Here is a 26,059-nt window from a genome sequence, read left to right as displayed (position 1 = left end):
GGTCTGAGGGGGGCCCTGGACCCCCAAGTCTAACGCTGTCCCACAAATTCTTCTCTCCTTTCTTAATTTCAACCCTGATACTGTTACTATTTTGCTCCAATGTACCTGCTGCCCCTCACTCTTCTTATTACATTGGCCCAGCCAACCCCCCCCCCCCCACTTGCAAAATGTGATGAAAATTTGGGTGAAAGGAATGGGGGTGTTACAAGTTGAGCACCAGTTGGGGGGCTTAAAGGTTATCTCTGTAGGAGCCCCACAGCATCTGTTGGCCTAAATGTATGCCCCTGGGCACAGACATAGTTGCGTCTAACCATTGGTCACCTGCCCCCTCCTCCCTTGGGGGCCTGTCAAAAGGTAGAATTAACGAATGGTCCATCCATGGGTGACCACGCCCCTGCCCCACCCCATTGTGGTAAAACCCCGCCCCAATCCCATCTAATGGTCTTTTTTTGTCTTTTTGGGGATCCTCTCTGCAACAGACCCCTGGAATACTTCCTCAATCACAGCCCCGTTCCATGAAGCTGCCAGGGACCAACAACCCAGCCCTCAGCGATAAACACAAGAAATCGCCTCACGTGATTACGGGGGGCTGATGCTATATCGATTTTTATTTTAGGGAGAACGCCTTTCCACCTGTAGCAATCTGGGAGTTGTAGTTCGCACGCTCCCCCGCAACAGCTTGCATTGACAGATTGCGAATGAATTGCGCCCATTCACCCCCTAAACCTTCCGAGGCTCGTGATTGGCTAAAAGAACTTCCACGCGCCTTCCCTTCAACTCTCCGCCCCCTTGTTGTGATTAGCGAACGTCCAACCCTTCAGCTTCGATTGGCTCTTTTCAAGGAATGACGCTTCGGCTTTCTCGCCCCTGGCTCCTCCCGCCTGTCAGCTCACAGTGAGTCTGCTGCAGCCGCCGCGGTAACATTGTGCGCTCCGCCCCCGACACCATGCCCGGCGGCCTCCCACCCTAAGCAGCCCCGCAGCAGCCCCTCCACCGTCCGAGCTCCCCCAGCGGCTATGGAAGGGGGAGCCGGCTCGGGATCTAACCCTGGCGGGCAGGAGTCGCCGAATCGGGCCGTGGAGTATCTCCTGGAACTCAACAACATCATCGAGAGCCAACAGAAACTGCTGGAGACCCAGCGGCGCCGCATTGAGGAGCTGGAGGTGCAGTTGGACCGGGTCAGCCAGGAGAACCGGGAGCTTCGCGAGCAGCAGTCGGTCCGGGTGGAGAGGGAACAGCACCGAGCAGAGTACCGGGGGGAGGCAGGCGGGGGAGGATGCGGCAACTACGGGCATCACCATCACCACCGCGGCGACAATCCGCAGGGATACCATGGGCAGCCCCACCAACACCACCGGGCCCCCCACAGGGGCCCCACCCGCAGCTCCAGCCCTGGCGGAGGGCACAGCACTAACAACAGCCCGGCCACCACCCTACAGAGAAAGTGAGTATTGTCGCAGGTGATAGGGAGGCGACTGGCTGCGACAGAATGGGGTCAGGAGGATTCTTTGCTTGTGTTGGTGCCCAGAGATACCAGAGGGGAGCACCAGAGCTATCGCTTAGGGCTCAGATGTTGCCGAGCTATAACTCCCATACTTTTTTTTTTACAATTCTGTATATATGTATAGAAATGCTGTGGGTTTTAGTCAGCATCGCCTGGGGACCCAAGGCTAAGAAACATGGCCTGGGGGCAATAATCCTCCAAACTGTGGGGCTGCAGACTAGGAGGGTCAGGGGCAGTCTTATGTGCCGGTGTAGGGTATTCCTGTAATGGCCAGGGGTCAGGTCTGGGCTGGCAATCTGTGGGTTCTGGCAAATGCCAGAGGGGCTGCTGTAAGATGCCATAGAAAGGTACTACTTGATGGGCTGGTGGGGACTTTTTGGGCCTCTGTTTACTTGGTATGCCAGGGCCTATTTTGACTCCCAGTCCAGACCTGCCAGGGGTTCTGCTATCTGTAACCATGTTATGAGCAATTTGGGGGGGGGCACATGTTTGTCCAAAAAAGTGCCAACTGGCATCAACTGACTGTCCTGTGACTGGCGGTCCATCAGCACAAAGCACCCCCACTATTACTGGAAAGGAGTTTCTGGCTGCAGGTAAATTCCTGCGGGAGAATCTTGTCAAAAAATTGCCAGTCCAGGTTTGGGGGCCTATGTGCAAGTATATTTTTGTCATCAGCAAAGGAATTGGGCAGATTTTAGTGTGGTTTGTTCCTCTTCGACTGGGGCAATATGATGGCCCTTTTTCTAGAATCCGTAATGGCACGGCATGCTAAAGAAGGGCCAAACTGGGACATTGCCTAGAGAAATAGCCTAAACAGCCGCTTGCTATAGCACGAATCTTGTCCAAACGGCAGGCCTTGTACTACAGTTCCCAGCATCCTCCTTTAGCCAAAGCAGTTGAGATGTGTAACTCAACAACACTGGGAGGGGGCTAGGAGTCAGGCAGCTCTAGACTAAAACATTTGAGGTGTTGTGAAAGCCCCGAAACTGCTGTTTTGTTTCTATACAAGATAGGCCAGACCTGAGAGAGAGAGGTTGGTCCAGTTTAACCCTGCCTTTGCTGGAATTTTACAAATGCAACAGTCACCACTGCGGGTTTTGTGATGTGAATACCAAATAATGTAATTTTCTCATAGGGAAACTGCTCTCTCAAAGGCCCAGCCCCTGCAGGGGGAAGTAAACATGCACAGGGTCTCGGGTTTGGACTTAAAAAAAACAAACAAACAACCCCGTTTCTATGTGACCTTATAGGCGGTTGATGTCACAATGCGTACATTCTAAGCACTTATTAGCATATGTCCCTTTACCTGCCCCTCACTGGCTCAGCATGCTGTTGAGACATCTCTCATAGTGACAAACTCACAGCTTTGGCTGGGAGTCGGCGAGCAGAGGAATGCATTACTCACTGCTGTATTATACAGGGCATGGTGACGGCATATGAAAGCTGGCACAGTTCTGTCATGGAGTAGGTTTGCGGGTGTTGTATGCCGCAGATTGTGACGTCGCTAACCTTTCCCATATGGATCTTTCAGCACGATACATTGATTGGTGGGTCTGGGCGCCATTGCCGAGAGAACTTGTTCCAACCTTCACCAATTTATTTGTTGGAACCCTTCAGGAGTGGAGGATTGTCCACGTAATGTAGCTATTACACATAGCTTTGGGCAGAGGGCAGAATGAAAATGTAAAGGTGCCAATGTCAGCCCTCTATACCATAATGAACTAACTTGAGATGACTCATTCCAAATGGTGCAGTGCATCAGAGGCTTACATGTTCTGCCTGCTTAATGACCTGTCCAGGTAGCACTGCACTGGACTGAACTACAACTTCCAGAATCTTAGCTCAGAGGCTATGTTATGGTATACTCTTGGCTAAAGCGCTTTGGGATATCAGAGCTGTATATAATGGGGCACATGTGCCCTTTCTATTTGCCAGTCACGTGACCGGGCAACCTTAGATTGACATCTGCTAGAGTCTATTTGCACCAGCCATAGCAGTACCAGTAGATATGTCAAGGGTGCAGGAGTTTTAGTTGGGGACCCTACTTATAGAGCTGTTTGGTGGAGTTGCAAACGTACAGGGGGTATCCAGAGGAAGCAGCTGTATCGGAAGCAGTGGTGGGTGCACAGCGTGACTCCACCAATTAGCTCAGATTGCAGCATTCCCAGCTGAGCTGCTATGGGCGACTTATAGCAGCCACTATAATTAACCCCTTCCCTCATGCCCCCTAATCCCTGACTGCTATCTCTATACGGCACTGTCTGTCTCTTAGCCGAGGTGGGAGACCGGCTGATGTTAGAAAGGATTAAATAAAATGACACCAGTAAGTTAGTTTCATGCAACTTTAGCTGCTCCTTGCCTGTCACATCTGAAATTGTACCTAGTGGATCCACGCATTAGATCCAAACTGGCCAATAAGTGAGTTGTAAAACCAGATCCTTTTGCGGGACCAGTGCTGGCAGTTTGGCCTAAGACCATTTGTGATTATTATCTTTATTTATTTATTTACCAACCAATCAGCATTCTTTCCAGCCCAAATGGCTCAGAATTACGGAAAGGTCGTCTCTCATAGACTCGATTTTATCCAAAAAATCCAAATTCTTAAAAATGATTTCCTTTTTTTTTTCTCTATTATAATAAAACAGTAGCTTGTACTTAAGCCAAACTAGATATAATTAATCCTTGGAAGCAAAACCAGCCTATTGGGTTTATTTAATGTTTACATGATTTTCTAGTAGACTTAAGGTGGCCATACATGGATAGATCCGCTCGTTTGGCGATGTCGCCAAACGATCGGATCTCCCTCCGATATGCCCACCTTGAGGTGGGCAATATCGGGCAGATCCGATCGTTTGCCCTAGGGCCCAACGATCGGATCCTAGCATTCGGCAAACGGGCGGATCGCGGGACCGCATCAACGAACAGATGCGGCCGCGATCCAACGGGATTTTTAAACCCATCCGATCGAGATCTGGCCAACTTTCGGCCAGATCTCGATCGGGGAAGCCCGTCGGGGGCCCCCATACACGGGCCAATAAGCTGCTGACACAGTCTGTCGGCACCTTATATCGGCCCGTGTATGGCCACCTTTAGGGGCAAATTCACTAAGCGTCGAAAATGCGCTAGAGACGGCTTTGCCGCACTTCGCCAGGCGTAGTTTCGCCAGGGCTGCTCCAATTCACCATAACCCGAAGTTGAGCCCAGGAAGGCGAAAGGTAGCGAAGTTGCGCTAGCGTTAATTCGTCAAGCAAAGCGAGCGATGCCTAATTTGCATACAGCGCCAAGTTAAAGTACAATAGACGTATATGCATCATAAACTACGTTACACTACACAAACCTGGGAAACATTCATTAAATAAAATAGAGGTCTTATATTGCCCTACACATGTGCCTACTGTATAGTTTAGGTGCCATATGTTAGGAAATGTACGGGGCAAGGAGGGTACGCCAAAAACATTTTTCAATCTTTTTCAGCCTATCACCCTGAAAAATGTAAAAGACGCCAGCGTTTTTTTGGGAATTCTAACTATTTTTGAAGATCCTCCTATCTACTCTATTGCACTTCGCCTGGTCTGAGCTGGCAAAGTCAAGTCTGGCGCAAGAGATAACGTTCAGTAAAATCCGCAAGTTAGTGAATTAGCATAGTTACGTCACTTCGCCAGAACGCAACTTCGCCTGGCTAAGTAGCGTTAGAGTATGTCTACTTCGCTAGCGAATTTACGCCAGCACCCGTTAGTAAATCGGCAAAGTGGTGAAATGAGGTCACTCTGGCGAATTTGCGCTAGCATTAGCCACTTCGCCCTTTAGTAAATTTCCCCCTTAATGTTTGGAGATCCAAATTCCGGAAAGATCCGTTATCCGGAAACACCCAGAACCCAAGCCTTCTGGGTAATAGGTCCCATACCTGTAGTAGGAAAGGGCAAGGACTGAAATCTTCTTTAGGTTGCCTGTGCTGGTTCTATGCACTGCAGGTTCTTACTCTTGAAACAGTGTAACAGAAGCCAGACCTTTGAATAAGCATGCAAGTCCATGTTGGTAATGGTGTCTCAGAGTTACAACCAGCAGTGGAGAAACAGGCAAGCAAATCCTGCTTTCAATTCAAATAACTTTATAACCATTCTGAATTGTTTGTATGAGTGATCCATGTGCAGCGCATAATTGTACCCCCTAGATGAAGTAGTATGATGGGAGAACCAACTGTACAGATCAGCCGGCTCTGCCATTCATTGGGAGGTGACAGCACAGCATGGAAGTGTTGGTTAGAGAGTGCACAGAGTATTCCATGCACCGTTACACGGATGTACAACTGCTCGCTTGACATATCTTGCCTCACTTGAACCTATGAGTAATCCCTGTAGGAACAATCTTCATTCATTTCTGTGAGCTGCACAGTAGAATTCAGCAGCCACAATGCTACAGGGACACCACAGCGGCACTGTTATCCTATCGCCACTAGAGGTGCTTTCCAGTTGTCTGCAATTCTTGAGAAATATAATTTAAGACTAATTGAAAGTTGCTAAGTATAGGCTATTGTACTAATATAATACAAGTTTAAAGGGGTGGTTCACCTTTAAGTTAACTTTTAGTATGTAATAAATGGTAAATTCTAAGAAATGTTTCAATTGGTCTTCATTATTTCTTTTTTTCTAGTTCTTTTTCTAATGACTCTTTACAGCTTTTAAATGGAGGTCACTGACCCCATCTAAAAACATGCTCTGTAAGGCTACAAATGTTCTGTTATTGCTACTTTTTACAACTCATCTTTCTATTCCAGCCCTCTGCTCTTCATAGTCCATGTTTAAATCAGTTCATGGTTGCTAGGGTAATTTGGACCCTATCAACCAGATGGCTGAAATTGCAAATTTAGAGCTACTGAAGCTAAATAACTCAAAAACTGAAAATAATAAAACATGAAAACCAGTTCCAAATTATCTCAGAATATCTCTTTACATATTAAAAGTTAACTCAAAGGTGAACAACCCCTTTAAGGTATATTTACATTTCCACCTAAGTGGATCTTAACCTGGTTTTTAATTTAAAGGGGTTGTTCACCTTTGAATTAACTTTTATTATGATGTAGAGAGAGTGATATTCTGAGACAATTTGCAGTTGGCCTTCATTTTTTTTTAATTTGTGGTTATTTAACTTTTTATTCAGCAATTATCTAGTTTGCAATTCCAGCAATCAGGTTGCTAGGGTCCAAACTACCCTAGCAACCATGCATTGATTTTAATAAAGGACTGGAATATGAATAGGAGAAACCTGAATAGAAGATGAGTAATAAAAAGTAACAATACATTTGTAGCCTTACAGAGCATCTGTTTTTAGATGGGGTCATTGACCCCCGTTTGGAAGTTAGAAAGAAGCAGAAGAAGGTTGATAATTCATAAACTAAAAAAAAAAACTAAAATGAAGACCAATTGAAAAGTTGCTTAGAGTTGTCCATTCTATAACATACAAAAGTTAACCTTTTTAAACACCGGGCCTGGGTTGTCCACGTACAGAAGAAGTGACTGTGTTCCACATCTTTGTTTTAGCACTTGGTTAGGGCTCATGGCACATAGAGTGTGGGTAAAATGCTCTAATAGCTTGGACTTTTGACTTTTATAGCCCTTACTGTTGTATTATATTATGACACAGCAGCACCTGTACCAGGATACTTTCCCAGGTAACTATTTCCTTCCAATAGCAGGTACGCCCTTGTGCCATTGCCCATAGGTGTGTGTGTGTGTGTTTCACCTAAGGCAGGAAGCACTGGGTTGTGATCACTCATCCAAATCCCTCTGTTTGCACAACGCCGGCTCTGCCCACTCGGAGTTTGTTTACAGGTGCCTCATGATTTAACATTTTAACTCATTCTGTGATGGAAAAACACATGTTTAACAAACACCTTGCCAAATTACATTTTTCTGGACCCCATCCACTTCCATTGAATTTTTTTTAAAACCATCATTTTGGATTGTTCTGGCTTAATTTCCCTGGGATACCTGTAGATTATCTCAAGTTTTTATAAATCACAATAATTTGCCTGCATCTTAATGTAGTTGACCTGTCCCTTGTCTGCATAGGTTTCCTCCATGTACACATTGGGTTCAGTGGTCAGTCAGCCTTACCTAAGGATAATGGCCCATGGCCCGATCCCATGCGTTTTGTCACTCTGTTTCCAGCTCAGACAGCTGGGGGTGACCTAATGCTCAGAATTGCTGCCCCATTTATTCCTATGGGAAAGCAGTTGTTCTTTAGATTCTTAAAAAGTTATTCTCAGCTACAGTTAGTCTTAATATTTTGTTTTCTGAATTATTTGCCTTATTTTTTTTTAGTGATTTGCCTATAGGTGGCCATAGACGCACCTATAATATTTTACAAAGCAAATTTTCGTATGATATTTAGTGCGTGTATGGTGGGAGACAAGCCGACCAATGTCGGCAGAAGACTTGGATTTTGGTCGGCTCATCAATTGCGCCAGCCGTAAAATTTTGAACGGGTGCTTTGAAGTCATCTGAACATCGGCCATTGTTAGTGCTGAATTGTCAGATACAGAAAGAATTCTATTGTTTCTATCTGATGATTTACCTCTACACGTGTGTATTGAAACAAACTATCTTTCCTGGAAACATCTTTTCCAGGAAATATTGTACTTGTAAAATCTATGGCCACATTTAGACTTCTGCTTCTTTCCTCCTTTACAAGGATTGACCCCCAGCAACCAAAAAAAAAACATTGCTCTGTTAGGCTACAATGTTTCTGCTGTTCCTTTTTGATCTTTCTAATTACGCCTCTCCTGTTTATCTTCCAGTCTCTCATTCAAACCACAGCTGGGTTGCTAGGTAATGTGCACCATGGAAACCAGATAGCAGCTGAAATTCCAGAGCTGCCATTAGACTGATATTACTTGACCTGAAAATGCTCTAATGGGACGGATTAGCGAAGGGATTTTATTACGGGCCCCTAATTTGGGATCCGCAAAGAAGATATGGCTTTCAGGGGAGTGAGTGGCACTTGGATGCATCATGGGCATTTTGGCTTGTTGCTGGGGTGGCTCAGACCAGGCATGGGAATATCATTGTTGGGCCTTCATTCAATTTAGTTGTCAGCGCCAATATCCTGGGGGAGGACCCGACTTACTAAGCAGTATGGGGCCCTTTGATTTCTGACGGGCATCTAATGGGAAATAGATGCTGGAAACAACCCCTGCTTGTATGGCCATGTGACCTGCTTCTGAGGCCTGCCAGTCTGGTATCCCTGCCTTTTACAATATCAAAAGAGTGATTCAGACACCGTTTCTACCTCCCCATCCCCAACCATTGTCTATCTGGACCCCCCCTCCCCATCTGTCCCCTGCCTCGGTTCCTCCTCGCCTCCACACGTTTCCCCTCTTTGCTTGATGACCCGTCAGCTGTAACCTATCACTAAAATTCACTTGCCATCCCACGCAGACTTCCTTCACTCTGGAGAAGCACTTTGCTGCTGAGATAGACACAATCGGTACTGACAGAACCAGCCGCTGAGAAGCTATCCGGGTGCCGTGTGCGTTTGTCATGGCAACTGGCACTGCGGGGATGTCGTTAGCAACCAGTTGGTGAAAGAGCGAAAAACGGAAGAGTGTACAGTGGGTAAAAAAAAAAAAGAGTACGGCAGACTGAAAGGGTTAAAGGGAGCCATGTGCTCTCGGTGTCTCTCTCTCTCTCTCTCTTTTTTTCTGGTGCCAACTGTGTTAAATTGTGCTGCCCAACAGCCTGGGCGTTAGATTGAGTTCTTAAGGGTCGTGGCGGCTAAATGAACATGCTTGTGATTTTATGAGATGCCAATGGCATGTTTTTCTCAAATGCTGGCACCCACAGAGAGGCTGGAACATCACCCCCTGCCCGGCCTGCCAATGAGATATGACAATTTTTGGACTCCTGTGTTGGAAAGCTGTGAATTAGGAGGATAACCAGGTTCTCTTGCTGCCACTGTTGCCTGGAGATGCTATTTTCATTTCTCCAAATGTTGCTCTTTATTTCCTTGCATTGGAATTTTGGGTAAATTTTGTCTAATAGTAATTCTCATTGGCACCCCGAGACATTACCCATCTTATTTTTTAGTGAATGCCATATGGCTGTGGAATGAATGCATTTAAAACTTTTTTTGTAGTTATGCCCTGCTTTGCCCAGGACTCATGGGTTCAGGGTTGCACTGGGTCAGGCAATGGGAAGAGAACCTGGTGGGCCTCACCGACCCAGACCCGCTCTCCACCTGGAACCCTGGGCACTATAGGGGTTGCAGCTGGGGAGAGGGGAAATGGTTTTGTGTGGGCCCCTGAAGTGGCAGCCCCGGTGGGCCCCAGACCCCCCAGTCTGGCCTTCATGGGTTGTACAAGGATAGGTTTTGGCCAACCAGTTGCCCCCAAAAGCAGGTTGTGGGGAGGGCGCATTCGCCGCCAGCCCAGTCCCGGACCTCTCTGTGTTGTCCCCTCTGCTTTCTTATATTATGCTTGCCTCAACCCTCCGGAAATGTCAGAGGTTGGGCATGGGTATATAAACCTTTTGGGTTAGGGTCGGTGTAAAGTCTTTGCTCCACATCTTACAATTAGTTTGCACAGTGGTTGGCAATAAAATGCTCAGAATCACCCCCTAATTTCAGTGGTATCTGCCAGGCTTTATGCATGCACTATTTAAATGATAATAGCTTGACTCATGGGTAATCTGCAAATGCACACCCCAAATCACCCATGCGTCGTTGCCCTAGGAGACCAATTAGTGATATTGTTCCTAAACTATAGCAGTTTAATTTAGGGGAGTTTTGGGAGTTGGCGTCCCCTTCCGGTTCCATGTGGATGTTGGAGGCGTTCTCTGCATTATACTGTGTCTTCAATGTATTTCTGTACTTATAATATTAGAATCTAATGCAATTTCCTGGAGTATCATCACTAACACTTTCTTCCATTACTACATGTTATCCTCTTTGTCCCACAATTACAGAATCTTGTTCTTACCCGGGAGGGAAAAAAAAGGCTAATGGAGCAGATTAATGGTGCTCAATTATGACTCGCTGCAGAAGTAAATTATGCTTTGATGTTTGACGTTACCCGTCTGTACTCTGTTCATAACGTTTTTCCTTTAAGTATAAACGTCATGATGGTTTAAGTGCACCGGGGATATGATTGGCCATTCACTTGTTATAAAAATAGCTTCATCCTATGGGCCAATATTCATTATGTACAGGGGACACTGTGCTTAGAGACATTGAGCTTTCCTCAATGGGTTAGAATTGGATCCTTTTCATTAAACCTATTGCCTAAATACACCTCTCATAATTTTAATGTAATCATTGCTGTAGGAGGGTATCCGTGGGGCTGCACTGGTTTTTTTTTTTTCTCCTACATTATATCATTTCATGCGTTTTATGAACCTTCCAGTCTGGCTGGGCATCAATTTAACTGTATCGGTAGAGTTGGATCTGCTCGTACCTGGAAGATAGGTAGAAGTTAAAAATGTAGGGCAGGAGATGGTTTTTGGGTACCTGGTAAGCCTGAGACACACCTCCATGGAGGCCTTGATTAAAGCTGTTGGAACATCTGTTTCTAGCAAGCGAAAGGCACCTACTGTGAATACCACTCGCTTCTGCATTTAAAGAATGTACCTGCCCGGCTGATAAATGCAGTCGTCTCACCGGTGTTTGGTCTCCTGCCCAACAGTATATAATGAATATCTGAATATCAGATATCTATGGAGCAGATTAAAAATACCTTTGTCTAGTATTGAATCGATGCATTCATTCGGAGCTCTCTTGATGGATCTCCATAGACTTCAGTTTGATTCCATGTGAGCGGAATGGTCTGATCAAACTGTATCAGCCTGACTTTGTACAGCATATGGTAACCTTACCAAATAATCTGCTGACTGGGTAAAGGTGGCCATACACAGGCAGATTTAAGATGCTGATTTGGCCCTTTTAGACATATTCCGCCAATTATTTGCCCATGTATGGGGGCCATCAGATCATCCATTGGGACTTACAGAGACTATATGCCCATGTATGGGGCCTAATGAATCATCCATTGGGACCTACAGAGACTATTTTCCCATGTATGGGGCTCATCAGATCATCCATTGGGACCTACAAAGACTATATGCCCATGTATGGGGCCCATCGAACACTGCCTTGCCTCAAGGTACAGATGGGCCCCCAATAGATAATGGCCAAAGATTGGATCTGCCTGATTTGGCCCAGACTTGCTAGTTTGCAATATGTGCTACTGATCCCAGGGGCTCAAAATCCTGCCGTGTTAACATTAGGATCTGACCACTTGGGCCTGAATTCCTGCTAGGATACCTAGCAGTTCAGTCACAAAGCATGACACAACTGCTGCTTTCTTACTGATTGCACTTACGTACTGATGGCACAGAGGTGTGTCCTTTTTTTAAGTACTGGTATGGGATCTGTTATCTGGAAACCAGTTATCAGAAAGCTCTGAATTATGGGAAGGCCATCTCCCATATGCTCTATTTTATTCATATAATCCCAATTTTTTAAAAATTTTCTTTTTCCCTATAATAAAATAGTACTTTTTACTTAATTCAGACTAAGATATAAATAATCCTTATTGGAAGGAAAAACAGAGTATTGGGGTTTTTTTTATTATTATTAATGTGTTATTGCTTTTCTAGTAGACTTAAGGTATAAAGATCCAAATTACGGAGAGATACATTATCCAGAAAACCCAGGACCGAGTAGTCTGGATAACAGGTCCCATACCTGTAGCACCAATGGGCCATAAGCAGCTTCGCCTGGGAAACAGACCCAGAGCAATGCATAAATGCTAATTCTAACCTCAGGCCCTTTATAACACTGGAGGAGTAACAAAAGCAGCAGACAACTGGCCTATCCCCAAAATTACTTTTTTTCTTACATATTTAAGATGTCATTAACAGCCGTGCTGTTTACCATATCTTCCTTATTGTCCATTGGAGCAGCCTTGCCCAGTGCCAACAATTTCTGTGCAAGGTGAAAGGCACCAATGCAGAAAAAAGGAATTTATTGCCATCCCTCTTGAGTTAATGTATTACACCCAGTCCCATGATTTGGGAGGGAGTGTTCCAAGTCCATGCACAGAGGGGATATTCAGACAGCAGCTGCTCCTTTGTATGTAAGGTTTAAGTATACTTAATTATAGGCAAGCATACTTCAAAGGCTAAATAGCTGAGAGCAAAGGTTTTACAGGAAATCTTCTGCTTACAACTCGGATTGTAAGCTCTGCAGGGCAGGAACATTTCTCCGCACCTCCCTTGATCTTTGCTGACAGTATAGCTTCTTATATATGTGTAGTGGGGTGCTGGTACTCCTGCCCTCCTCCCAGCATAGTCAGCCATGGAAAGGGTTTCGGATATCCTGCTTTGATTGCCTCTTCCTCAACGGTGTCCTGTGCCCCCCCCCCCCCCAAGAAGCCATTATGAAGCTGGACAGCAGAACAATCACAGGTATATATACACAGGGACCCAACCTACACACTGCAGCAGCGGGAGGGGTAGGGGCAAGGGGGGAAAACTCATTTTCTGAGCAGTAACTGCCAGTCAGTGGAAAGTCTTTCTACAAAGACCGTAATAATAAACAGTGGGAATTTGCTTCCACTTATTTTTTCCCTTAAATGGTCAGTGAGAAAAAAGGGCATCGCTTCTTGTGCAGCGGGAGGGGGTGGGGCTGTTGACTAAAGTTCCATGAGAAGGAGAAAGTTGTCCATGCAAAGCTTAGAATATAAATTGCAAATCTTCTGGTGACTTTCTCAAAGTTCGTACCATATAGTAACAGCCAGAGAATATGCTGCATTTTGCCTTTAACCTTTCAATCCCTGAACCAGTGGAGTTTATAATCTAAGGTCCTGGCTGTATGTTTTGGAGTGTGGGAGGAATCCCAAGCACTGGGAGAAAATGCAAACTCCAATCCAGTCTTGAGTTTGATTTTAAATGTGATGAGCCCCAGCCCTTCTGTCCTTCCTAAATTACAACTCCCATCCTCCAAACATTGATTGTACCCACAATAGCTGGAGGGAAGCAAGCTAGTCCTGAATAAGAGCAGCCCACCAGCTGCTAGGGTCTATGGATCCAGCTTCGGTAAACAGACCGTGATTAATGCCAGACTTCTGGATAGATGGTCCAAGGCAAAAACGGATACTCTTTTGCTGTACTGGCTAAAGAAAACAATATGGCACCTTCCACTTTTGTATAAATACAGAAGAGTAATGGGCAAATAAATAGGGGATAAACCTATTTAAAATGGGTTGTGCCTTCCCTTTTACTATTGGACTGTAAGAATACTATTAATTTAGTTGTTGGATTTGCAGAGAGACTTCCCTTGTCATTTTAGATCCTAAAGTGAGCAAATATTTATTGCTATTTTGCATTTCTGTACGGCTCCCCTGACAGCCCTCCGCATTGCTGATTTGCATCATGCCAAGATCGTTGTCAGGCTGACCCTAATTGGCTCTGCCTGAGTGAGTGAAGAGTCTGCTGATCCAGTGCGTTCACTTTTGTGCTAGCTTGCTAAAATCAGGGGGAAATAAAAAGAAAAAATAAATCAATATTTTTTTTTCTTGCTGATTCAAAGTTCTCTTGCCAGTTTGTGGTCAGTATTTAAATACAAGCTTGTTTTGAGATAACCATGGCATAACAGACAGGGAACCCCCTTAGTCTGGCAGTTTGCAGGCCAATAAGGAATGAATTTTGCAGACCTCCACCCCATTGCATCATAATACTATGATGTAACATACACAACATCACTTAGATTTAATAAAGGGGTTGCAAAGTATTCATCTTAGGTTGAGAATGTATCAAGGACTAGGTATCTGACTCCACAGTTGTGGACTGTGTAGTCATTGCATAAATCCTTTGATTTCTGACTCGTCAGTTTATGGTACCTCCAGCTCCATCTATCCCAAATTGCTTCAGACTCCACTGAGGCTGTGGAGTCTGTACATAAATCCTTCAAGTTCTGACTAGTCAGTTTATGGTACCTTCAAGTCCAACTCAAGGTTCCCAAAATTGCTTCAGACTCCACAGCTTTGTTATAGTCATCTTGAGACTTTGGTACACATGCATGTGAGCCCATTTCAATGTCAATGTCTTTGATTATTGGTCTTGGCCCCATGCTCTTAATGATTGTTTGTTCTTGGGCTAGATGTTGCCCAGTGTATTAGGCTTATACAGGTCCAGACTGAGGTTTAAAATAGGCACTGGCATTTCAAGTACATAGAAGCCCAAATGCAGACCCAATAAATACTTAATGTCTATGGCATCTCACAGCAGCCCCTTTGGCATTTGCTAGAATCTATGCAGATTGCCAGTTCAGGCCTGGAGTTTACCCTCTGCATGGTGATAGAAGGCATGTGAGTGTTGTTTCCCAGCTGAGACTTCCCCTTCCACTTGACACCTGGCAGCCACCCAATTTGACATTAGCCACATATTTGCTAAATGCATTGAGGAAGCATCACTTCCCTTTTAAGGTATTTAATATTTAAGTGAATGTTGTTAGTTTTAAATAGGAAGAAATGTCATATTTAATTGGGGGAGGGTAGAATTATTTGACTCCTTTAAAAGCCCATCATTTGAGCAAGTATTTGGCTTTATCAGTATTGCTCACTAGGGAAACTATGATGTAGTGAGTGGCAGTACTGGCTATGGATTCAACTTTGTTTAATGCTTTGTACTAACTAGTAGGCCCAATCCTCACTTTTACTCTATTCAATAAAGACCCTTCCATGCTGCAATGCTGGGTCCTGGTTCTTACAGTACAAGATTCCCATATTGCTCTTCCCTGACGCATGTTTTTCTATTGCTGCAGCTATGGCAACTAGATTCCTCCACTTGCAGTTTTCCTGTAATTAATCAGTCACCTACTAACTGATGTCACTGTATGGGGGAATAAAAGTAGTTTGGTCAATTTTTTTTGGAATTTATTGCAATTATTGAATATGGATATAACTTATAACAATGTGTGTGATATGCTGGAAGTGCATCAGAGCAAAAGGGGTTAATGAGGGAATTCGCCTAAAAGGAAACGTGTCTGAATGTGTTAGAAGAAGAAGGACATCCAAATGGCAGCCATCCAGCTGTACCTGATGTACAGGCGCTCTTACAAACAGCTGGGGGCCCCTTGCTGGAAGGTCAGACTCGCAGCTCTGCTCTCAGACAGCGCTTTTATGTGCTTATAAATGGAATTGCTGCTGTCAGGATTATATAGGGAGGGGGCCGCCACTCTGCAGAGCTTGGAGAGAAGATTAAAGGGTCCTTAACCGATATGCATTCATCAACTTTGTTTATCCTATAAAGCTATAAGGCTGGTTTATTAGAGGAAGTGCTTTCGAAAACTTCTGTTACTCTGGTTACTACTCAGCTCAGCAGGCACTGGGCTCCTGGTGAACTTTCTATTGCATTGATTGACTGCAGCAATGTTTGCCTTTGTGAAGAATCTATTGCAATGAATGGAATGATCTGTGGCAGGATCGTTGCATTGACTGTCTACTTTAGGATTTTGGTCCCTGAACATTCTAATACACTGACTGACTACAAAAATAAGGTTTTGCCCCATGAACATTCTGTTGCGTTGATTGCTTCTGTAGGGTTTTGCCCTCTGAACCTTCTAATCCACTGATTGGCTAAAAGAGGGCTTTGCCACATGAACATTCTATTGCATTTATTCTCTGCTGTAGGGGTTTGTCCCATGAGCATTCTGATGCATCCTCTTCGATGTTTGTGGATGCATTAGGTGCTGGCACTCAGAATGACTTAAAGCCTCTTTGGAGAGATGGAAGAAGTAGCAGCAGGAACATCAGAGATGGTGGGAGAGTGACAAATTGAAGCAAGTGCTGCACACTAAATGCCACAGTAGAATAAGGATTACTCATCAGAACTGGATTATTTTTCTGTTTGGCCATATGGGAAGGTCATTAGATACCTTGGCAAGTGCACTGTCCTCTGAGTAGGCTGCTCAGTAGCCTGGTGGGAATAATATATTCCCACCAGGCTACAGTTCCTGAGTATGAGAAATAGTGTGCTTAAAATAACGCCTGTGTGTAACGCAGCATGGTATTTTTAGTACAGTGTACTACTGAATATAAAGGAGAGTCAGGGCTCAATGGAACAAGTAAATATAGAGTTTTATTATTCATGTAAGAGGAAGGGCCCAGCTTATTCCCTTCTTTCCTTCTGTCCACCTTCAGGTGACATTACTTTTATGTCCAAGTTGGCCTGGAAAGATCTGCTTGTTTGGCAGCATTGCCCGATGGCCCAAATTGGGCAGATCCAAATGCTCCTCCTTGGTTTGCAGGCTAAAACTGGTAGGACATTTACTCAACCTCTTCCAAACCAACTCCCTTCCTACCTTCTGTCCACCTTCAGGTGACATTAGTTTTATGACTTACCTGACCTTTCATGGAAAGATCTGCTTTTTCAGCAGAGTTGCCCAGTGGCCTAAATCAGACAGGTCCAAAAGCTCTGTAATGACGCACTTCATTAAGGTTGACCAGCATGTCGGATAAATCTGTCTTCGGTTGTGGAGTATAGCCAAGTGATAGTAGCTTTCTATATCTTTCTATGCTCAGCTTCTCTCAAGTCAACTCCATTCACTGTGCACTGTACTCCATACTGTACTCCATACAAATGCACTGTAAGGATGCAAATGTATTGTTATTGCTACTTGTTATTACTCGTCCTATTCAGGGCCTCTCCTATTCATATTCCAGTCTCTTTTTCAATGCAGGGTTGCTAGGATAATTTGGACCCTAGCAACTAGATGGCTGAAATTGCAAACTGGAGAGCTGCCGAATAAAAAGCTAAATAACTCAAAGAACACAATTTTGAAAATGAAAACCAAATGCAAATTGTCTTGTAATATCTCTCTCTATATCATACTAAAAGGAAACTCATAGGTTAACAACCCTTTTAGTGCAAATGTATCTTTCTCTTTTGCGCTTCTCATTCTACATTGTAACACTTGTGTTTCCATAGTGTAGCATGTGTGTTTATAAAATGTATCTAGGAAAAGGAAGAGTTTTATTAGTTTGTGTTATAAATGGTTCTACTTAGATATACGTGTCCCTACCCAGAATAAAATGTGCCCCCTCCGGGGAGTGTATTATAGTCAAAAGTTGCGTTATGTTGCAACCAATCAGCAGTTTACTTGATGGCACTTTGCTCGCATTTTACATTTGTCAGGGTCACTCTGATTGGCTACTTGCATTGTAACCCAGTAATTAACTGGTGTAGCATTCTTGCACATTATGTTCACCTCCATTGGCAAGTTTTTTTCAGATAATCTTTAGCCCTCAGGCCAACGAATGGATCATAATTAAAAAGAAAAATTCCTGTAAATAGTTGTTAGCTGTGCCGCAGACTGTGGAGCTGAATGTGCAGGTTAATGCACACTGTATGATATACACCAGCTGGAGTTTGTCTTGGCAGCTACAGAGCTGAAAGCAGAAGCTCTTCAGTATCCTGGGGCCACAACAGACCCTGTTGTTTCCTTCCACACTCTAGTCCCTTGATATAGTATGGAATCTCTTTTGCTTCTCCTAATCTATTCTGTCAGCAAGTGGGCTCTGTAACCCAGGCGGCAGTACTTTCTTGGCATCTGTCTTGTCTCCTTTATTATTCTTATTCTTTATTCTTACATTATTTTTGGGGCAAGTGGAATGCTTAAAGGGTATACTGGAATTGTCCACTTTCATGAACAATATAGTTTACTTTAATTTCAACTAAAATTGAAAAGTAGCACCAAGTATCAAAAGTACCACCAATGTATCTGGTTTTTTTTCAGCAACAGATCAGGTACCCATAATGCTATTTTTGGGGCCAATTGTGAGAAGGGGTAAGGATTGCAGGTGAGGGGGGTTAAAAATATGTTTCTCCCTTCCCTCCTACCCTGCTCTCAAATGACTGATTCCAGAATTTATTTAATCAATTCCAGATTATGGCAGCTGGCTGAGTTGCCTCTAAATGAGGTTGGAGAGGGGTAAATGTTGGTTTTCTGGTGCATGTTAGTGGGTCGGTCCGTAGCTTCCAATGAGACCAATACAGATCTCTTTTTACCCAGTTATTAGCGTGTGATTGTGAGTCACACAGGTTTACGCTAATGCTACAAGCGGTGTCATAGTCAGAAACAGAAGTTGGCATTGATTTCTAAGTGCAGGTGCAAGTAGTCTGATTTGATTTTCCCCATGAGAGCAATTATACCCATAATTGAATTAAACCTTCAAAATATAAATATATTCTTATAAATGGTGCTTAGGGAGTTCATCAGTTATAAAAGGTGCATATATATATATATATATATATATATATATATATATATATATATATATATATATATATATATATATTATATATATATATATATATATATATATATATATATATATATATATATATATATATATATATATATATATATATAGTCAAACGATTCTCCGGCACTCACCCTCAATTGATCACATCCCGGGTGCTTCTCAGGGGGAAACACATGTGTACAGATAGGAGCACTCACGGGTATGGTGATAAAAAAGTCTTTTATTGGAGTGTTACAAATTACCCCACATCAACGCGTTTCGGTTCCCTCAGAACAGTCGTCAGGATGCACCCAGTGGTCATCACATGATGCTTTAATACAGGAATCCACCAATCAGTGTAGATCATCAATTAAATATTCATGACATTAAACCTGTTCAACATTTAAGTGTTAATAACAAGTGTAATACTGATAAAGACAGTATAAATGTGAATTAAAATTGTATAAAAAAGTGTGTAAAAATATTAACCACCTTGTTGAAAACTGCAATTGTAAAGTGCAAACTTGTAAAACTACAGAACATTATTTACATGCAAACCTTTTGTGCAAGGAATAAAAGGCTGAACAAGGTTATCATGGGTGCCATTCAAGTATAGCGCTATACAGAACTTGAAGCAATTTTGAAAAAACCTTAAGACATTAAAAAGACTGCACTATCAGATTTTAAAATTTAAAATTTAGTGGCACAAATAGAAGCTGTGTATAAACACGACCTTCCCGTTAGAGTCAGATTACATTAGGATATGGATCGGTCCAAATCCCAATATCTATCAACCTCAGTACCCACCAAATTGTAAGTCAAAATTCTGGGACACTCACACCCCATAGTTGCATCTACATACCACAAAGGACTGTCAAATAGTCACTCTCACATATGTTCATGTTGCCTATAGAGTGACGAAATTTTTGGGCCAGGGGCAATGTTCGTCAGTTCTGAACACACTTGTTTGGCTAACTTCCTCGAATGAGTCAATTGTTGAAGGCACCCAAGAAACCTAGTTCACAGTCAACAGTTACAAAGTATACTCTACATGAGTGTTTAAAACATTTCAGAAAAATGTGACCTTGTGTATCCATTTCCAATGCACACCAGTTTTGTAAACCAATCTACTGCCACTGACCCATAAGGGGTCAGAGAACGTCAAAAACAAAAAAGGAAAAGAAAAGAAAAAAAAGAAAAAGGTTGTGCTAACAATCCTTACACGGATGTATAGCACTGGTTAGACCTGTAAAAAGAATAGACAAATGTATGATTTAAATGAAGCAAGCCAATGAATACATCTCATTGAGGCCCCTAGGAGCCACTGTGTCCAGAGTCCGAATCCACTTAGCCTCTTTTTGCAGTAATATTCTTCCCCTGTCACCTCCACGTTTTAGTGGAGGGACATGATCAATTAGTACACATCGAATAGATGGAAGTGAGTGTCCAAAGTTAACACAATGTCTGGCAAGTGGAGTCTCTGCTCTGCCAGAGGTCAGGGCGGTACGTATAGTGGATCTGTGATTGTTCATGCGGATCCGAAAAGTTGTAGTGCATTTCCCCACATAATACAGGCCACATGGGCAACTAATACAATACACCACATATTCAGACAGGCAAGTTAACCTATGCCTAATTTCGTATCTCCTGCCACTATGTGGATGGGAAAAATGCGAACCCGTTAGCAGAAACCCGCATGTAATGCATCCACTACACCTGAAGCAACCCAGCTTATTAACTTTCAGCCAGGGCTGTGATGGAGGGGTTTCCCGTCCACTCTGCAAATCCGTGACCATCAGTATGTCACGTAAAGCCCGACCTTTGCGATATGCGCATCTCGGCGGTTTCACCTTGGTAAATGGTAAACTGCTATCCATTTGTAGTATAGGCCAATTTTTTCTGAGCACTATGCCAACTTGTTCGCTTACAGGGGAAAAGTTAGAGACAAAAGTTAAAGTCTCTTCCTTATCCTGTTCTCCTGGAGCCATTCTAGGTGCGCCTAAGTTTTCTTTTACTAGTGCTTTTTCCAATGCAGTGTCCAGAAACTCTCCTTGATAGCCGCGCTGTAAAAACCTCTCACGCATCTCATGCGCCTGTTGCTTTGCCAGCCCAATATCAGAATTGTTCCGAAAAACTCGGAGAAACTGTGTATATGGTATAGATCTCAAAATAGAGGGCGGGTGAAAACTGTGCGCATGCAAAACGGTGTTTCTATCAGTATCTTTACGATAAAGTGTGGTACCCACACCATTAGGTGTGCGAAAAATACGAATATCCAGAAAGTCTACCGTATCACGGTCAAACGTTAGTGTGAACTTAACCGGAGTATTTAGGGCATTCAACTCGGCAACAAATGTTTGGAGTCCAATGTGGCCCCCCCGCCAAATCAGAAACACATCGTCGATATATCTCTTATATAAAAATAGTTGATCAGAATACTTAGAGAGGATGTGCTTCTTTTCAAAAAATCCATAAATAGATTGGCATAAGAGGGGGCCACGTTGGACCCCATTGCCGTGCCCGTCAATTGTAAATAGAACTTGTTTTCAAAACGGAAATAGTTCCGGGTGAGTACCCTTTCCAATAAAGAACAAAGAAATTCAACTGGTGGAACCCCAGTATATCCCTTTATCAATGCCGCCCTGCATGCCGAGACCCCTTGTTCAAGTGGTATGATGGTATATAGACTGGACACATCGAGTGTGGCAAAAATAGTATCATCTGGAAGTGGGCCAAGTGTAGTAAGAATTTGAAGAATGGCCGGGGTGTCAGCTATGTAAGACGGCATCGCTAGACAGAGTGGTTGTAGAAAAGAATCCAAATAACAAGCAATATTGGAAAGTAAAGAACCACGTGCAGAAATAATAGGTCGACCAGGGGGTGCAGTGATGGATTTGTGAATTTTCGGCAACGTGTATATGGTTGGACATCTGGGAAATTCCACGGAAAGATATTGGCAACATTTTTCACTGATCCATCCTGACACTACAGCTGCATTAAGGTGGGAATCTATTTCTTTTTTAAACTTCACAGTTGGATCACCTTGTAATTGCATGTATGTATGTTTCTCAGACAATTGTCCAAGTAATTCATTTCTATAGAATGAGCGATCTAATAGAACTATAGAACCGCCTTTATCGGCCGGCCGAATAATGAGTTCGGGGTCCTTCTTGAGGGTCTGTATAGCATCCCTCTCTAACTTACTCAAGTTCGAATAGAACTTTTCTTGTTTGGATACGATATTTTTAAGATCTCTCTGCACTATACCACAGTAGGTTTTCACTGAGGTCGGTGTGTTGGGGGGATCAAACTTGCTGACAGGGCGAAATCTCTCAGGCTGAGTATCGGGCCTCTCCTTATAGTAGTCCTTTAATTTCAATTTTCTCTGAAAACGATACAAATCGATTTCCAAGTTAAATTCATCCGTCCGCTGGACCGGAACAAATGATAAACCCCTACTCAGCAGAGAGACCTCACCCTGTGTCAGCACGTGTTTACTCAGATTGAATGTTACATGTTCATCTTTCTCGGTGGTCTCCCTCGGCGGTTTGTACCCCCCCCTCCTGGTATGTTTCCTTTTCCTTTGGCATCCCCTAAAAAATGAGTGCGGGTGACAACTCCACCGGGGGTGTTCTCTTGAGAGGCACATGCCGCCGGCTCTTTCGGTGTATCAATGTCCGAAGAGGGTGAGTCACCAGAGCTGTCTACCGTGGAGAAATTTCTCCTATGTGTTCTCCGTCTAGACCACCTCTCAGTGTCTTGTTTCCCTATTAGCCACCCGTAGACACGGCGATCCCTATAATCTGCGTCCACCTTGATAATTTTAGTTTGTTTGAATGCAATAAGTTCCTGTCGGTATTTCTCAATGCTAGTTTCTAATTTGGCTTTCCAATTCGTGGACTGGTCAGCCACCATTAAAGGTATAGCGGTTGATTCCAATTCACCAATTTCAGCTCTTATCTTTTTGAGTTCTTTCCCAGACTGTTCAACCACTAGCAACATAAGATCCAAGGAGCATTTATTCAAAATGCCACACCAGCGGCTGCAAAAGTCAGGGCTGGAACGACCAATGGTAGGTACATTTCGAATCCTGAAACCCCTTGGAATCTTACGTTGCCTGTAGTAATCAGAGAGATATAAACCGTGCAAATAAAAATCCACTTCCCTCTTTTTGAGACCATTCAACTGATTAAATAAATCTTTGGGCAACTTACCCACCCTTTCAGAGGCAGTCGAATCCGTGAAAAGTATTAGAGTCACATCTTCCTGTGTGAATGTAAATTCACTCCAATAAAAGACTTTTTTATCACCATACCCGTGAGTGCTCCTATCTGTACACATATATATATATATATATATATATATATATATATATTACTATAACCTGTGTTGCATGTTCTGAGCACACAATAAGCCATATTGATTCCCTTAGACATTACAGTACCTCCCACCCATAGGTATAAATGCAAATATACAGAGAAGGAATGTTCTGGGCTCAGAGTAAGCCATAACCTCATACTGTACTCTGCGAAAAAATGTGGCATCTCCCACCCATAGGTGTATATATATATATATATATATATATATATATATATATATATATATATATATATATATATATATACATATATATATATATATACATATATATATACATATACATATATATATATATATATATACATATATACATATATACATATATACATATATACATATACACATACACATACACATACACATACACATACACATATATACACATACACATACACATACACATACACATACACATATACATATATATATATATATATACATACATATACATACATTTATATATATATATATATATACATATACAGAGAAGGAATGTGCTGGGCACATACTAAGCTATACCCTCATACTGTACTGTCTAAGGGAAACAGTGTGGCACCTCCCACCTATAAATATTCTGTGCACTGTTATACTGTATTTATACTGTAAGGCAGGGATCCCCAACCAGTGGCTCATGGGCAACATTATGTTCACCAACCCTTTGGATATTGCTCTCGGTGGCTTCAAAGCAGGTGCTTATTTTTGAATTCCTGGCTTGGAAGCAAGTTTTGATTGAGCAAAAAAAAAAAACAGATGTACTGCCAAACAGAGCTGCCAGTTTACATAGGGCTGCCAAATTGCCAATCTCAGCTCTTATTTGCCATCCCCTTGAACATTTTCATGCTTGTGTTGCTCCCCAACTCATTTTACAATTGATTGTGGCTCACACGTAAAAAATGTTGGGGGCCCCTGCTCTAAGGGGAACAATATGGCAGCTCTCAGTTACCTAAATCCTAGATAACACAGTTTAGCAGAGTAGAAATGTGCTGGGCTTGCAGGAAGGAATACACTCGCGTTTCTGTCTGCTTTCAGAAAAATAAACAATATACAGCTTCCTTATAAAAGGCATGTTTTCCTCTTTAAGATAAAGCAGCTGGCATTTTCTCCCATGCATTACCATTGTTAGAATTGCTTTTAATTAATTGGTGGGTTAATATTAATCCCACTAATTGGTAGTAACTGGTACCTCAAAAAAAATCGAAGGCAATTAATTTGCCAATTATCCAGTGTTCCACAATAATAATGTTTGAGTTACTTGATGCAATTACCAGGCCAATATAAATGCCTTTGCCTGCCAGGACTAATAATAGCAGTGTGCCAAGTCACAATTACCCGCTGCACCAGGACTTGTTTGTCTTGGGGAGAGGCTGTGGAACAGGGATGGCCCAGTGTGTAATTGCTGAGGGGCCACCTGCTTACCATGTATCCTCACTCATTGGAGTTTAGGGGGCAGTGGCTTTACAAGAAGATACCCCCACAGCATATAATATTAGGGTCACCTAAGATTTGGAAATAAAACATATTTCATAAACATATATTGAAACTGCTTATCAGTCTATATCCCCCCCCCCCCTATACCTCCTGAGCCCGGGCCCTCAACAGTGGCAGGTTCTGATTCTCTACAGTTACACCCGTTAAATTATAGATTTACTCATTGTATAACTATTTTCCTTAAATGAACATTAAGTCTTTGTGGTTGACAGGGTACCGACAAAACATGGGGGCTGTGCAGATTGTAGGTGTGAATTGCAGGTATAGGTGCAGACAATCTGTAGGGCTCATATACTACCTCAAAGTGCAACTGTAGTTTGCCGCTGTTAGTTGCAAGAAAAGTCCAATTCATTCAGCGTACGGGGGGGGGGGGGCGATGCGGCTGGGGTGTGTGTAGGCCCCTGAGTCGACAGCCCTGTTGGATCCTGGACCCTCTGACCTGGCCACATCCTCCCCATGTACCTTATTCTTTTTGCAGCAGTCGGGGTCAGATCAAGGTCCTTGTTCTGCGCCGCTTAGTCCACCCTGCCCCTGTTGTGAATTGCGCACAGTGCACCTATTGACCCAATGGAACGGTGGAGCTACTGTCGTCTCCAAAGGTGCCAGTATTTCCAGGGTTCCCAGAGCACCTGCGAAAATAAACACAGAACACTTGCATGGGCAATGACTGTGTTTTGACTCCAAGTCCTGGATGTGACAACATCTGAAAACTGATGATTTAAGTTAACTTAAAGTTTGACCTACCTAAGAGGAATTCTCATTTTTTGGTAATGCTGGCAGTGTCAGACTGGAGTACCGCCCATTGGAGAACCTGCCCTCATGGGCCCAGATTCCCAATGAAACAAATGGTATTAGTGACTGCTTAGAAGGATTTTTAATAACCCCCCCCCCAAAATGAATTATATTACTCTTGTATTTTGGGGCATAAAAGTGCTGTTGAAGCGTTTGGGAATATTTCCTTTTCCTGCTGCACTGGTATATGATCTTGCTGATGAGCACCCAGGTGTTATGTGGTGTCTGATTCTGTTGGCACAGGCTCACATTGCATTGGGAAAAGGGGGGAGCAGGGCTTAGGGTATGCCAAGCATTGTGCTGGAGATTATAACTACCGCAGTTGCTGAAATACGCCAGCACCCTGTCTGTGCCATAAACCTTGGGTTAGAGGGGCTGTAACTGTGTATAATACGGCAAGGTGGTTTTAGTGCAAGACACAGTAAGTGTGGCTTAGTGTGTATAGTAGGCAAGATGGTGTACAAATGCCTGTGGGAAGTAGTTCAATTATTCAATTAGAGCGGAGAGGAGGCAGGGCAGGTTATATTGGACAGATCCGCGGAACCAGAAACCCCAAGCCTATTATGAAGTCTTCATAAATGAATAACATCTAATTTGTA

General features: G+C 43.3%; 1 protein-coding gene across 3 annotated transcripts in view; it reads left to right on the top strand.

Moving 5' to 3' along the window:
• Positions 1–479: 479 nt before the first annotated feature.
• The window catches only part of iqsec2.S (IQ motif and Sec7 domain 2 S homeolog), a 92,842-nt gene continuing 67,262 nt past the window's right edge, over positions 480–26,059 (top strand). Inside the window, exon 1 of one of the 3 annotated variants that reach the window (XM_018232734.2) lies at positions 480–1,444. In XM_018232734.2, coding sequence (XP_018088223.1) covers positions 1,017–1,444 — 428 coding nt within the window. In that variant the 5' untranslated portion in view covers positions 480–1,016. Of the gene's footprint in view, positions 1,445–12,219; positions 12,964–26,059 lie in introns of those variants that run through there. The other 2 variants (XM_018232732.2, XM_041574772.1) reach the window with 2 other exon arrangements.

Source organism: Xenopus laevis, chromosome 8S (assembly GCF_017654675.1).
Source record: "Xenopus laevis strain J_2021 chromosome 8S, Xenopus_laevis_v10.1, whole genome shotgun sequence".
Taxonomy (NCBI): Eukaryota; Metazoa; Chordata; class Amphibia; order Anura; family Pipidae; genus Xenopus; species Xenopus laevis.
Note: the sequence above shows the minus strand (reverse complement) of the source record. Positions and strands in the feature narration are given on the sequence as shown.